Here is a 15,539-nt window from a genome sequence, read left to right on the forward strand (position 1 = left end):
ATACAATTTTTGAATAGACAGTATTAATTTCTTGTTTGAACTTCATTTTTTAAAAATTCATTTTGAATGACATACTTTTTCAAATTAAATAATTTTACACGTAAATTTTTAAACTTTTTCTTACTTTTTAATTTTACATTTTTCAAAAAATTATTATTACAAAATTCATTCTTCCAAAAACAATAGGACTCACAAACCCTGACTAAAACTCAATCCGTTCGTGCAATTCAACACACTTGACTTCCAATAGCATTGTTGGTAAAAATGATTGAATAATACTCAATAATACGAAGGGCCCATTTTGCAAGATTTTTGAGAAGTTAATAAAAGCATGTTCGAATAATTTTTTAAAAGTGTTTCATCTGATTAGAAATGTTTTTAAGAGGGAATTGGCTTAAGATAATTTCATGTGCATAGAAGCCTTATCAAATGGATTCTAAGAAAGAAGAAGAAATTGAAATATTACGTTTTGTATTGTGTCCGGCCTACCCAATAATAAATGTGCGGTGCTTCATTGACAACCCCCTGACCTGTGGCCAATAAAGGGGCACCACATAACCTCCTGGTTGTCAAGGGGATAGTTCATGTGGGTTTTCCCATAATAGATTCCAAACATGGAGTTGATGTTTTGAAATCAACTCCCAACAGATTCATAGAAAAATAAATCAACATCCAAGGAAAGAAATTGGGTTATATGAGGCAAGGGGTTGCGTAGGGGGGCTTTATCAGCATAAAAAGGTGGGTTACAGAGCAAAAGAAAAGCAAAAGGTGAAGTTATAATTACAACAACCATATTCAAACCAACATGAACCAATGGAACTCAAATTGTCCCCCCAGAATAAAAGAGCACGCTAATGGATTACTGGGAGATAACAAAGAAGAAGACAACTTATTAATTTCTAACGAAAATACNCCCCCCAGAATAAAAGAGCACGCTAATGGATTACTGGGAGATAACAAAGAAGAAGACAACTTATTAATTTCTAACGAAAATACAGTATGAGGAAAAACAGAGTCAACTGGGAATAAAGAAAAATGAGGCCTTAATTAACAACAAACAAACAGCACAACAGGTTTAAATTGCTAACATTTTCAACGGGCAGGATTAATATGATCTTGGTTGAACTTTAATACAGTTCACTGACAACATCGGGTTGTTCATGATCGCCTTGTGAGCTTGAACGCCGAAGGTCTTCAATCCGGATTGCAACTTCCTTAATTGAAGGCCGTGAGTCCGGGTGCTGAGCAGTGCAGTCGATTGCAAGCTGCAATAGCTGCACCATTTCCTCCTCGACATTCTGGTAACTGAGGAGCTGGAGATCAAAAACTTCGGAAGTCCATTCCTCGCGAACTACTGACTGAACCCATCTTGGCAGGTCGACTCCTTCCTCGTTCAAGAGGGCATGAGACGGTGCCTTCCCTGTAAGAAGCTCCAAAAGCAATACACCAAAGCTATAAACATCGGCTTTCTGGGAAACTTGCCGAGGATCCGTCACTTCTGGCGCACGATAGCCAGCAACTCGGTTGGGAGAGGATGGGACTCCAACCAGTTGGTTTAGTCCAAAATCTGAGACTCGTGGCTCGTAGGACTTTGTGAGCAGGATATTAGATGATTTGATGTTTCCATGGGTGACATTCGGACCTTGAGAATGCAGATATTCAACACCAAGTGCAGCTCCAAGTGCAATCCGAGACCTCAATTCCCAATTTAATGGCATACTACCACCTCCTTTGTTACCTGAGCCAAAGAAGATGACAATGATGGCATAGAAAGCAAATTGTACCAGATAAGTTTGCGAATGTAGCAATTTCAAGGAAATTAGGAATTAAATCAGTATAGCGAAAAACGCCGAAGTACAAATTTACCAATAGTGTATATAATGATCATAGGATCAAAGTAAGAATGCAAATAATAACTCAAGAATATAGGCAAGCAAAAGGAAAAAGTCAACTCTCTACAAAATTATCAAATCAATGACAGTATCACCAAGAAGCTTGTTAGATAGGAAGAAGACAGTAAGCCCATATGTAAGAATCTAACCAAATTTACATTAGCAACTTGAAAAAATCACAAGCACAAGCTACTAACAATCAACCCCTTTAATCAATTTACTTAAAATCATAAGCAATTCTAATTCATCATCAAGTTCTGGTTTTCCACAAAGAACCTAAGCATAAATATGGCAAGCAAAACTGCACTTGCGTGCGCATTTTGTATTGGCTTGACTTCATAGCGAACCAGGGAGGCATGCTGGCAGATGCATACGTGTAGGATTTGATTATACTCATACACTGTGTAACAAAACTCAAGAAAAAATTATTCCTATCATCAGAATTAGAAGCCGGATCAAGACACTATCTTAACAAAATTGAACATAGCAAACACAGAATGAAATGGTGATTGCAAAGAAAATAAAATCTAACTCACCATGTAAAAGTGCAGACAAGCTTCCCATTGGCATATAATCATACACAAGAAGCTTTTCCTCCTGGCTATAATAATAAGCCATGAGAGGCACCATATTCTGATGATCCAAGTTCCCAACCACTTCAATTTTCTCCCTGAATTGCCTCTCCGAAATGGTCACATCCTTCAACCTTTTCACAGCAACCACAGTTCCCACTTCCAATACAGCCTTATATGTCGTCCCAAACGTACCCTTCCCCAGAACCTCAGCGGATGCCCTCAACAGTTCCTCCAAGTCAAAAACCTGTGACGCGTTCCCAAAAAACGCCAATTTCTTAGTTTCCTCATTTGTGCCACCACCAGTTTTCCCCTTTGCATTCCCATTTGCAGTCAATGCAGCTGCAGCTGCTGCTGCCACCGAAAACTCATTACTCGTTCCACCATTCTCCGGCTCCACAAGCGGCTTTTCACCTATCCCAGCTTCTTGATTCTTAATTGATGTCACATCTATGGATCTCGCCTTGTTCCCACTTCTCTTCCTACGTAAAATAAATAGTAACAACAACAATAAAACAAATCCCACAACAGATCCAATTACAATCCCTGCAATTGCACCACCAGACAGCTTCCTTTTCTTGCCTTTCCCTAAATTTTCCACCCCATTTATATTTTCATTACTCCCAGCAGTCGCAGGCGGAGTTTCCGCATTGGCCTCGCAAGCATTTTCAAGAGGCTTCCCACAGAGCGAATTTCCCAAGAAAGCATTTTTAGGCATGTCCTCAAGTCCTTTCGGAACGGACCCATTCAAGCTATTGAAAGAGATATTGAACCGTTGAAGTCTCGAAAGCTCAATGTCCGGCAGAACACCGGTGAACCCATTGTTTTCCAAATAAAGCATGCGCAAACGGGTCAAATTGTTAAACCCAGACGAAATTTCACCAGAAAATTTGTTCTGAGCGAGATTCAACCGCACTAGAGAATGAACAGAAAACAGGAAATCCGGTAACGGCCCTGAAAACCGATTTCCCTGAAGATACAAATTCCGTAGCTGAGTGAGTCGAGAGATATCGGAAGGTAGAGGACCAGATAGATGGTTAAGGCGGAGACTAAGCGTCCTCAGTAGAGTAAGATTAGAGAGTGTATCCGGTGGAATGGTACCAAAAAGGGAGGAAGCGGGAAGGCGTAGGGCAGTAACACGGTTGTTATCACACATAACACCCTGCCACTTACACGGCGTAGATAAAGTTACATTCCAATAAAAAGTGCGGCCGCCGACAGCGGTGCGGAGGCCCAAAAGGGCTGCTCTATCACTTACCAGATCTGAGGAAGTAATAGGAGAAAGGAAGAAAACACGAAGAAAGAGCAGAAGGAGCAGCATTTTGGTCAGTTTTGGTAAAGCCAGGAAGTACATTTTTTGCTGTGTTAAGTGCTCATTTGGTGGGTGTGTGTGTGTTTTTCTGCAGTTCGTCACGGCTACCTACTGTGTTTATGGGCTTAGTTCAGAGGGATAAAATATTAAAAGTAACTATGTTGACAGCATCAACGTGTCTCTGTGTGTGAGAGAGAGAGTTGGAAATAATAATATAGGTCCGTTTGGTAGGGATTTTGAGAATTGATTTTTTGACCGTTTGAAGAAAAGTGAGGTCCACATGTGATAGAAGAAGTCAAAAATTACGGCTTGAATAGTAAAATAACGGTCAAAAAATCAATTTTTTGGGACAAAAAATCCCTACCAAACGGGTGTGTTTTTCTGCAGTTCGTCACGGCTACCTACTGTGTTTATGGGCTTAGTTCAGAGGGATAAAATATTAAAAGTAACTATGTTGACAGAAAATGATGTAGATAAATCACAGATGTTACAGCTCAGCAATAACGTAAAACCCTGGTGGTTGAACTGAGGACCATTAAAAATCCATTGCTCATTGTTTGGAAAAGAATAATGATATTTAGCACTAATTTAGATAATAATATTTAATATATTCAATTAAGTTTCTGTTTGATATCGATTAAAATTTAAATTTAAGTCAAAGTTAATAATTAATATTAATCATATTTTTATGAATCCCACAATTTTTTTATTACATATTTCATCAACTGTTATCAAAATTTACTAAAAATTTAATTTTTATCATCACCAAACAGTGGCTAAATGAATCACGTGACATTTTGAATCTATCATTCAGCCCTTGTTTGAGCCACATTATTTTGCTTATGATGAATTTTTGAATAGTGTATTGATGGAAAATGTATGGTTAAAAAATAAAGAAAAGTTTTGGATTTGTGTGTAATATTATTTTATTGAAGAATGTGTGGTTGAAATGATGTCAAATCACTGTTTAATAATGTATTTTTTTGAAAAAAATATGGCTCAAACATGCCCTTAATACCATGTAGTTATCATCTAAACTGATGCTTGACAATAATGGTGTTAAATAACATTATACTTAAAATCAACGGACTAATTTGTATGATGAACATACTTTTACTATTAGTTGATATTCTTGTTTGGTGTTATACAATTTAAGCCTATGGATTATCCCATATAAGTATATTATTTTAACTTTTCCCCCCCTATTCTTATACTGTGATGTCCAATTCAGCCATACAAGTTAAGATTTGATAGCCATTACTTTCTAGACATTACTAATTTCACATAAAGTAGAATGATAGTCCGAAGGCTCATCTGAAATGGCTTTTGAAAAGTTAAATGCTATTTTTGAGATTAAAAAAATGCTTTTAAGCAAGTTTGGATAATTATCTAGACTTACTTTGTTTGATTGAAAAACTGTTTGATCAAACTGAGATAATGTCCCAAACGGGCTCTAAGACCAAGTGCAACTAGATTCATATCTTCAAAATACTTTGCAATGAGTAGTAGTTCCTCATTTTTTTTATTTTTCTTCATGAGTTTGTTGACGTAATAGATTGAAAATTTACAATTACGACGCTCGTCGAGTTGGCCTATTTCTTGGACATATCTCTTGATGTCTTTGGATAAATGATAATACAGTATGAAGAATGAATGCTCTTCAGTGCAGGAGGAGAAAATGTAAGGATCCCCATTGTGTTCTTAATAGACTAATTTAGCTGAAATTTGTCAAATGAGCCAAAGTTGACATAATTTCGAGAATATCTGTTTCAAGAAAAATGCAGATTGCAGATTTCTTCATAACCCCATGATTGTTGATCCAACCACTAATTTGGACATGAAAAGCCAACAATTCTATCAGAAATGTTGCTAATGAAAGAAATCCTCGTTTGGTAAAGTTTAAGAAGAATGCTATTTCTCATTTCCCATAAGTTTTTCCTCAGACGCTAGTTCTAATATATTCTACATAGGGATCAAAAGGAAGAAGTAAACTATAGCAAATTGTCTTCTAAAGACCTGCCTCACCCTGTTACACCACCTTAATCTTCATTAATAATATCTTTTAAGTTCCTACCACATGTGAAAAATGCTATAATAATCATAATCATAATCTTAATATAATGGTTGCGGCAGGGCATGTGGTCTCATGTTAACTTTGTCTGAGAGTATGTTGTTCTTTCAGAACAGGCAGATGCACGAGGAGATTATGCTGCTGCACCACAATTTTGAACTTCATCTTGAAATTGGAAGATATAGAGGTTTTCACATCAGAAACAATACAGAGTCAACGGCTATCCAAATTCGAATTGTCAAACTCTTTTCATGTGGGTGTAGCATAAATTTCTCCCTATGAATTTACTGGCATAACAATTTGGAATTTGGAAGTCAGTGCCAGAACTCGTAAAGAAATTACTCGTTCATGTTTGTCGACTGAAATCCAACGAATATTTAAAACAAAAAGTGGATCGGTTCGCTCAACCATCATCTGAATGATGGTCGATTCAGTAATTGTACGATAGCTTGCTAACTGAAAGTCCGCGAGTGAAACTTTTGATCGATTTCAACCTATGAGGCACTCACTTCTTCTGTCTGCATTATCAAAACCTATTACAGGCACCATATCGACCAAAGGGCGTTTCTGGGTCCTCATTGGTAGATTGCACACTCTATTAGTACTATCAACAAGGCTATCTTTCCAAGCATGCCGGGGAGTTTTTGCAAGAAAAATCAGAGTTTAAAAGGTTAAGACAATTTACATTATTTTACGAGTTACACCACAACTTGAAATTATCTGCATCAGTTGAACACAAACACCTTCTGATCATTCAGTATTGGTGTGCATTATGTAAGTTCCTTTAGAATTACAATGTACTCCACAAATAAGAATCAAGCATGGAATCAACACTGAAACCAACAACGAAGAACATATTCGATTCATTCAAAGAATAAACTAGAGATCACACTGTACATCTTCTCTACTACCCCCTTCTTTCTCTATTTTCTCTACTAAAATTTTCAAGCCATTCCTGTTGCGGTAGCTCGACAGGTTGCAATCCTCGAAATTGGACCTTGGGCTTGGATATCCCGGCCATCAACTATGGTAATCCCACGAGGATAAGTTGCAATCCACGAAACTGGACAGTGGGCTTAGATGGATATCCCGGCCATCAACTACTGTAATCACACGAGCCTCTTATCCATTCTCATTCCTCAATTAGAACACGAGACTAGATGACTAGCCCAGCCATCAACTAAGTAACAATCGACTTTCTCTTCAACAACTTGATCTTCGATACTCGCTCTTTGTTCTTCAGCTCTGCAGGACGCCACAGATTCGTCCTTGCAACTCTGCAGAAGCAAGAATTGACGAGCAAATGCATTTAAAGCTTCCTTCATCCACGAATGTGCNGCCACAGATTCGTCCTTGCAACTCTGCAGAAGCAAGAATTGACGAGCAAATGCATTTAAAGCTTCCTTCATCCACGAATGTGCACACACTTCTCTAGCTTCATTAACAGTCATCTGTGGAGTTAAATTCAATATGATATCAGAACTCATTCGATAACAATATTGCATTATACATTTCTGTTGAAAGACCTTCTGAACAGAAAGTTCGATATTTTGACATACCCATTTCCGTTGACGGACATTTTTCTCTGGCCAAACATCCAATTCCTCGGTGACTAACAGGGAAAACATGGATCCCTCATGAAACTTGTCTTGCTTTTTGCTTTTAAAAATCCATTCACCTAATTTATCCTGCAAGGAACAGAGGGAACCGAACGAAATTAGAAAATGACATAAGATCATGACCAAGAAGAAGCCCATAAGATTCAACTAGAAGAAGAGATACTGACCCCGAGCAAGCCGATTACACCAGCTTCTTCCAGGGTTTCGCGTGAAGCTGCTAATTCTATATCCTCATCAATTTCCCAACCACCCTAATAGTTCCACAGCAAAATTAACAAGGTCAACAACAGAATTATACCATTAATTAATTTGTATTATTCCCATTCGATATTCCAAAATAAAAAGGACGCGAATAACAAAATACCTTAGGGAACATCATGCTTGAATTCTTTTGAGAACTGATCAAAAGAACTTCTAATTCATCATTTTGGGATGATGTGTTAGTTTTCCTGATTCTGTATGGAATACATCTGCAGATTTTGCAAATATAATAAACAATTAGGATAATTTTCAGCCAAAGAAGTCTTGAAAATTCAGAAAAAGGGAGAAGGTTAAAAAAAAAAAAAAAAATTCATACCCAACAACAAGGCGACAGCCCTGATTATAGCGCTGCAAATGTCTTCCTGTACGAGATGTCTGAGAAACCAATTTCTTGATTTGCATGGTAAATAAAATAATTATCTTTCAAGAATTCAAAGAAAAGAGGAGAAGAATTCCCTATTTATTGAAGCTCTGTTCTGTTTAAACCGTTATGATAAGCACAAATCTGGCAGAGGGGACTATCCTTGAATCTATATCTCAAAAGTATTGCGTAAAATAACTCAACTTTCTGTTGATAATGGCAAAAGGAAAAGGCGGATAATGAAATGGCCAAGGCTATCCACTCCTTTAATAGAGGGGATGGAATCAAGATTTTAGTGGGGTGAGGTAGAGGTTTCGAGGGGGGGTTCAGATGTACGTTGTGCTTTCCGGGAAAATGAGTAATATTTGTTATTTGATTAGAATAATAATTTTTCGAGTAAAACAAATGTTTTTCTGTTACGTCGACAGGTACGTGCGACTTGTGGGACGCGTTTGGCTTAGTACGCGTTTGGTTTAGTCGCATTGAAGAGTCATGGGTCAAGCATGTGTCCGTGTCTCGCACTATACAAACACCTGAGATGCATTATAAAACTGCACACTTAACTCATGTATGGTATTGATTCTTTAAAATTCATTTTATTTTCAATTTTCTTTTTCAACCACAAGATAAATGGATCTCTGATCCGTTCTTCCCTAACAACAAAAAGACATTTGCTGAATATTATGTGAGATTGGATGTGAAAAGGATAAAAAGAAAAACCAATACAAAAGTATCACAAAAGAAAAACTATTTGTTCTTGAAACGTTACTTTTTTTTTTTGAGTTGAGATATCATGGCCCGATTATTATTACAGAGTTTTTTTTACCATAAAATTTAGCCTTCGGGGTCAACTCGTCAGTTCCTATGAGGAAGACAACGCAAAGGAGGCTTGAGAATTTGTTAAGGAAGGCGGCAAGGCCGACGAGGGGAGGGAACGTATTTTTACTTTTTCATCACATATTCTCCAAAATAATTATTTTTGCAATGAAATATGACAATAAGGGTGAAATTGCCAAAAAAATAAAAGGTATGGACGTTTTGTACTAATTACTCTTTTAATAATTTATTTGGACTCATTTACAGTTTTTTAAAAAGCTTGGGAGTATAATTACAATTTGTTTTTTAATTTTTCTTTTCCTTTTTGTTTTATTTAAATAGGAGGATGTATTTGTTGTTTTGAGAAATTGGAAAAAAATGACATTATTAGCAATGAAATGAATAAATAAGAGTGAAAATATCAAAAATAAAAAGTAATGAATTGCGCTTGATATTTAAAGCAAACATTGCAGCTACAATCCCTAAATTTTATCTCTAGATCACTTGAGTCTCCATTCAATTTCATGTTTTCTGATCCCAAACTTTCAATTTAGTGAAGATTGATCCTTTTAGTCTTGCCCATGCACGTGTCACTTTATTTAGAGTTTAGGTAATTGTAATCCCATCCATGTATCTCTCTAAAAACACTTGTGAAAAGAGATTGAAAAAAGAAGAAAAAATGCAAAAACGTGGTATGTTCTTACGAAACCTCATAGGGTGGCAATGAGACGAAGCAGAATTGGGATGGCACTTTCTGTCCCCATCTTGTAAGAAATTTTTGGGGAGTCAAGAGGGCAATGATTAAAATAATCTTTATTTATTATCTTGTTTATTCATTCGTATGTTTATTTTATTTAATTTTTTAAATACGATTTAAATTGTAAAATATAAGAGAGAAAAATATAGTTGGGATAGGGACCATATTCCGTGCTTCGATTACTAAGCAAGGCGGGAGTCAGGTAATGTTGTCATCCCTAAATCACCTTCTGAAAGGACATATCTATAGTAAATTGAAAGATTGAGGATCTCAAAGTTCAAAAAAAAAAAAAAAAATTAAAAACTGAATGAATCAGGTCCCAAGTGCTTGAAGGAGTAAATTTTGGAGACTGCATGTGAAATTTTTAATTTATCTTTGGTTTGCATTGCACCTTTAGGTCCTAGAACTATAATACGATTCCACTTCTAACCCACCAATTATTTTCCAGACCAGCGTAATTACAGAATGCTTGGAAAAAAAAAAGGTACTCATCTATAAGCTGCAACCCACGAATTGTATCGTCCAAAATTTACACAACTAGCTTATAAGCCTGGTTCCTAGTCTTCTAATCAGGGGCGGATGCAGAAATTCTTAGTTAGGGGGCACAATCAAAATCTTTACAAATCGAATACTTTGTTCTAAATTTTTAAATGATTTAAAATCAACCGAAAAAATATAGATTTACATTTAATATTTTGTTCATCATTTTCATCCATTTGATCATTTTATTAATATTTTGCTCATCATAAGAAAATACATATTTATATTTAAAAAATTCAAAGTGTATTTAATATAAACAATCAATTCAAGTGATCAAAAGAAAAAAAAAACATATAACCATTATTCAATCAAACAAATACATTCGTTAAATATAAGTTAAATTGGATATAATCAGTTCAATCACATTATATGTACACAAATAGGATTTAAAAAAATGTAAATTTAGATTCTAATTAATGAAAATTTGATTGGAAAGCGAAAATTTGTAATAAATATGATAATTTATAGAAAAATTATAGACAAATTTTAAAAAATTAAAAGGGTTAAGTTGTTTTTAAAAGGTGTGAGGGTGAGCGTAAGATAGAGCAAAAGAAAAGAGGAAAAAAAATTCAAATTTATTGTGATTTTATCCCTATTTAGTAGAGGTTAAAATTAAATTTTTAGTGTATTTTGATAAAAATTAAAATGTTAAGGATTCCATGAAATATGTTATTAAAATTAATTGTTAACTTTAATTTATAGTAGAATTTAGATTTCAATTGATACCAAACAGAATTATCCACGCATGAGAGAGAAAAAAAATTCAAATCTGAAAAGTTGGGGGGGCGGGGGGTCAAGACCCCTTGAGTCCGCCCATGCTTCTAACTGTACTGTTGTTCTCAGGAAAAATGCAAGTATGTTTATAGTGTAATATTTTGGCAATTTAAATTATTAATGCTAATTTACATATTTTAAAAGAAATTGAGAGAGAAATATGCTGTGTCCATAATGTAGTTAATTAAACTAGCTTAAAATACAATTAAAAAATATAAGGACAAGATAAAATGCAAACTTGTTGTCACAATCAATTAGGTAGTTATAAAAAGAACTCACACTAAAAATCAAGAAATAAGGACAAAGTAAAATGCAAATATCTTGTTATAACACATCATTCTTTCGATAACATTATTGTTGTTTAAAATTTTTAAAGCCTTTAATTAATCAGGTTAAGAATAAAGACAAAAATAAAACAAAAGTCAAATACAATAACATAGAGATAAGATATCCATAAGATGTGACCTAAACTAAAGGGACAATGTGGACCTTCAATCATGCTATAAAGTTGAGTGTTTTTTCAACCTTCACTTGATATGTCTATTGAGGGATTAGTTCCAACAGCACTTATAATATACCAAATGATTAAAAAATTGCGTATCGAGTCCTCGTTCTTTAAGAATTATAATAAATAAGTTCCTATTCAATTTTTTGGAGGTGCGCATATATTCTCAACGTTTCACAATTAGGCACACAAGTCTCGAATTGGATGGAAACTGTGGGTAAAAATTGTCTAGCTATCACGTGACCTGTACGTCTCCATATTTAAGGATAACTTTTTCAAACTAATTGGAATTAAAGAATGAGGACTTAATCTGCAATTTTCTGAAAAGATTGCAATTATTGAGTTTGTGATATGAAAAGATGGCCACTCATTTTGCACAAAAAACTAATTCCTTGTTTGAGTTCCATTATTCAGTAAAAGTAAATTTTGGAATAGTGAATTTTTAGAGAATGTATGGTTTAAAAGTTGGAAAGAAAAATTTAAGTTTGCATGTAATATTATTTCATTAAGGGTCCGTTTGATTACAAGAAAGAAATTTTGATGGAAAGAAAACGAATTCCAGAGAATTGAATTGTCTATAGCTTGTTTTCCTAGGAATTGTTAATTAAATGCGTTTGATTGATATAATTTTTCACCTGAAAATTGTTAAAAGTTTCTATTTTTTGGTATTCGTTTAGCTTTATTTTTCATGAAAATTGTTAATTAAATGGATATAATTTGATACAATTGGGGATAAAATTTGTTCCAACTGTCAAAAAAAAAGCATAAAAAAAATATAAAAAGCTGGAAAACTAATTTTCGCCAAAACCATAGGAAAACCAATTCTTTAAAAACCTGGAAAAATGGGCCACGTTGGGGGTTGGGGTGGAAAACCAACTCCATGAAAAAAATTTCCCATCAAACATACCATTTTGGTAGAATGGAACCTATCAAACAGGTCATAAGAAAATATATGATTAAAAAAGAATTTGAAGGAAAATATCCCTACTATATAAAAAGGAGAATGTGGAGTTACTGTAAAAATGAACAGTGAATTATTCCATTTTATTTCATTGTAGCCTTTTTTAATTTTATTTATTCCATTCCATTTTATCGCACTGTAGTCATTTCGTTTGTTTCCCCGGTATTTGAGCAAAAACAACACCATCTTGTCTAATTGGTACAATCTTCTCCATTTTTACACGTTATTGCCTTTACGTGTCTCCTTTTCACCACACAAATCGCCTATAATTTCTTCTTCTATAAAGTTTATTGGGTCTTCTCTTTTCATGTATGAATGATTTATTGATTTCAAAATCAAAATTATGTTGAAGAGGTAAATATAGAATGAAGTCGTTTTAGTTTACAATTATGTAAAAAAAAGTCACACGCACTCCTCCTACCTAGATTTTTGACAAAAAATTCATTTTTTAATATAAATCATTTCATGTTTAAGATTTATTTTGTTAGAAATTAAAAAAAAAAAAAAATAGTCCCGTGCACGGAGTGTGTTCCTCCTCCAACCTCGAAATTGACAATTGACTACAGTAGGCAGTAAAGGCCGTTGATTTATGATCTTGTACTTTTTTAGTTGTCAACTTCAGCGATTATTTTGATGCTGTAGAGAAATAAAAAGGCGAGAGGCAAAATGTTATCTTGCCATCAGATTAGGAGCAATGTCTCATGTTGACTGGAAGGAACTCTTAGTTCGATATCTTGTGCTATTTTCCTAAAAGTAGGTGGCAATAGGAGTAACATGGGCCTCTTTGTTTCGGCTTAAGATCTCCACTTTAGTCAACTTGAAATAATATGCAAAGCCCCATCATAGGTGACTGGGAAATTTTTAGTTTAGGTAATCCTTAATGTAATTGTTAACAAAAGAATTACAGGCAATAATAGAAAAATAAATATAATAAAAATAAAATAAAATAAAGTTACGAAAATTAAATAAAGAATATATAAATATTGTTTAGTTAAAATAAAAAAAATTAAGTTTTATAATAAAGGAAAAATATTAAAAAGAATTTTAAATTGAAAAAAAATTATTTATAATATAAACAAAACAAATTAAAAAAAAGAAAAAAAATCTCTGTCTCCGTGCACGGAGAGATGTTCCCTCTGTACATGAAGACTTCTCCTTGATATTCCCCTGCAATAGCTCGCTCGAACGGACACCGGAACGGATATATAAACTTCTCCAACATGCAAACATCAGGATCATGTATATTTTATTCATGAGACACAGGCGAAGATTATTACAATTCTTTCAACAAGGGATATATATTATCCTTTAGGTGGCAATCGACCTTATTTTTCTTCAAAAGAATATTGAATGAATTTTATTTTCAGTTCTATGCATCAATAGTGCTATCCCTACAAAGAATCCATGAAAAGCAAGGTGTCCTGTTTGCAATCCAGACAACCCATAAAACTTGAAAATTGCAGAAATATAAAATGAATATCGAGATTAGTAACTTATAAACAAATTTATGTATTTCTAATATTGCCTCCAAAACTAAATTTAGGTTCCTAAATCATAATTTAATTCTAAAAATGCATGTTTCTTTTCCTAGGAGACCAGGAGGAATTTAATTAACTCTTGTCATACCTCATAGTAATTTTTGAGTAGCCATGACTGCAAGAACCTTCTTGAATTCCATGCGATCTAATATATAGAGGACGAAGACATGCGATGGCAGAATCTTTATTGGACTGTATGTCTATAATTTACAAAACCCTAATGTGTCCTGTATTTATGTTACATTACTTCTGTAAGAGCACCAGGGCGTAACAGTTCCCATATTCTTCAAATTGATATTGTTGCATTTGGCTTTAGCTAATCCTCCTCCTTCCGTTACCAAAATCACATCTTGTAACACAATCCCTTGGCACGGATACTTCTTACTGCAGTCAAAATCAATTGCTACATTCGAAGCACTTGTTCCCTTGATGTTTGATACACAACATTTTTTACTTGCACAGCTGAACTATGAAATAAATATAAAGACATATTTGTATCATAAAAATTGACATTAATTCATTATCTAAGTTTAGCCTTATCAATGTGTACGTTTCTCTTTTACCTGTTCTTTACACGGTTTAGATTGATCGCAGTAGCTTTGGTCCATGATTATAGGGTTCTTTACATTTTGCATCTCCACACCGGAATGGAAAAAATAATAATTACGTATTGTGAGTAATAAAATAAAACCCATGTTTGACAACCTTTAAAATTTTAAATTGTTTACTATAGTATCATTCTCAATCACATATTCACAGAATTAAATATTTTACACACAAACCAATAAAATTTATTTACTTTTTAATTATGTGTTCTTCAAAAATCTTTAATTTTTTAAATAATAGGTGACAAATAGGGGCTAAATGTTAAAGATAAAGAGACTGTTACGCTATTTTTTTTAAAAAAAATCTCTATAAATTTATATACGTTCTTTAAATTGAAAAATATAGTGTTAAAAATAGAATTTTTTGAAGAAACTCTTACGACTCAATTTTGAGTTTTAATAATAAAAACTTTAGCGTTGGGGTTTCATTATTGAGCCAACGGCATGGGTGAGGTAGAAGGCTCCTAACCCTTTTTCGAGAATTTGTAAGGAGAGAGTAGAGAACGTATCAAACCTCCATTTAACAGAATTTATAAATCATTACAAATTATCAAACTTCGTTTCAAACATGTTTTAATGGATACGGAAGATTTATTCACTTATTCACAACTTGTTTTTGTTTATTTAGCCTTCGTTTGGAAGAATGTATGAGTGAATAAAAATGATTGATGAAAAAAATAGATTGTAATTGTGGATATTTTGAAATGTGTGGTTAAAAATGAAATTTAATAATTTAACCCTTGTTTGAGGAGTTGAGATCTGTCGTTCAATTTTGTTGTCCATCTAATTAAATCTTAACAAGTCATCAATAGTTAAAATATCATCTAAAAATTACTTTCATCAACTTCACTACTAACCTACTAAATTAATGGTGTGTCAAGAATTAATTGAATGTACAGTAAAATTTAACAGCAGATCTCAACTCTTGTTTGAGCCCATATTATTATTACTATTT

The 15,539-nt window shown here is 33.9% G+C and overlaps 2 protein-coding genes across 3 annotated transcripts; both read right to left on the reverse strand.

Moving 5' to 3' along the window:
* Positions 1-758: 758 nt before the first annotated feature.
* Positions 759-3,953, reverse strand: LOC111365282 (probable inactive receptor kinase At1g48480). Its single transcript, XM_022985728.1, has 3 exons — positions 2,429-3,953; positions 954-1,738; positions 759-869 (listed from the first exon to the last, which is right to left on the reverse strand). The coding sequence occupies exons 1-2, from the start codon at positions 3,816-3,818 to the stop codon at positions 1,128-1,130; spliced, it is 2,001 nt and encodes a 666-aa protein (XP_022841496.1). The 5' UTR covers positions 3,819-3,953; the 3' UTR covers positions 759-869; positions 954-1,127.
* Positions 3,954-6,509: 2,556 nt separating this feature from the next.
* LOC111365283 (nudix hydrolase 18, mitochondrial-like) lies at positions 6,510-8,370 on the reverse strand. 2 transcript variants are annotated; one of them, XM_022985729.1, is made up of 6 exons: positions 8,044-8,370; positions 7,831-7,936; positions 7,634-7,717; positions 7,407-7,535; positions 7,193-7,298; positions 6,510-7,108 (listed from the first exon to the last, which is right to left on the reverse strand). In XM_022985729.1, exons 1-6 carry the CDS (start codon positions 8,127-8,129, stop codon positions 6,987-6,989), a joined length of 633 nt encoding a protein of 210 aa, XP_022841497.1. In that variant the 5' UTR covers positions 8,130-8,370; the 3' UTR covers positions 6,510-6,986. The 2 variants fall into 2 exon arrangements, with proteins under 2 accessions (XP_022841497.1, XP_022841498.1); XM_022985730.1 differs by having other exon boundaries at positions 6,510-7,180; positions 7,265-7,298; positions 8,044-8,360.
* Positions 8,371-15,539: the final 7,169 nt, after the last annotated feature.

This window comes from Olea europaea, chromosome 17 (genome assembly GCF_002742605.1).
Source record: "Olea europaea var. sylvestris chromosome 17, O_europaea_v1, whole genome shotgun sequence".
NCBI lineage: Eukaryota > Viridiplantae > Streptophyta > Magnoliopsida > Lamiales > Oleaceae > Olea > Olea europaea.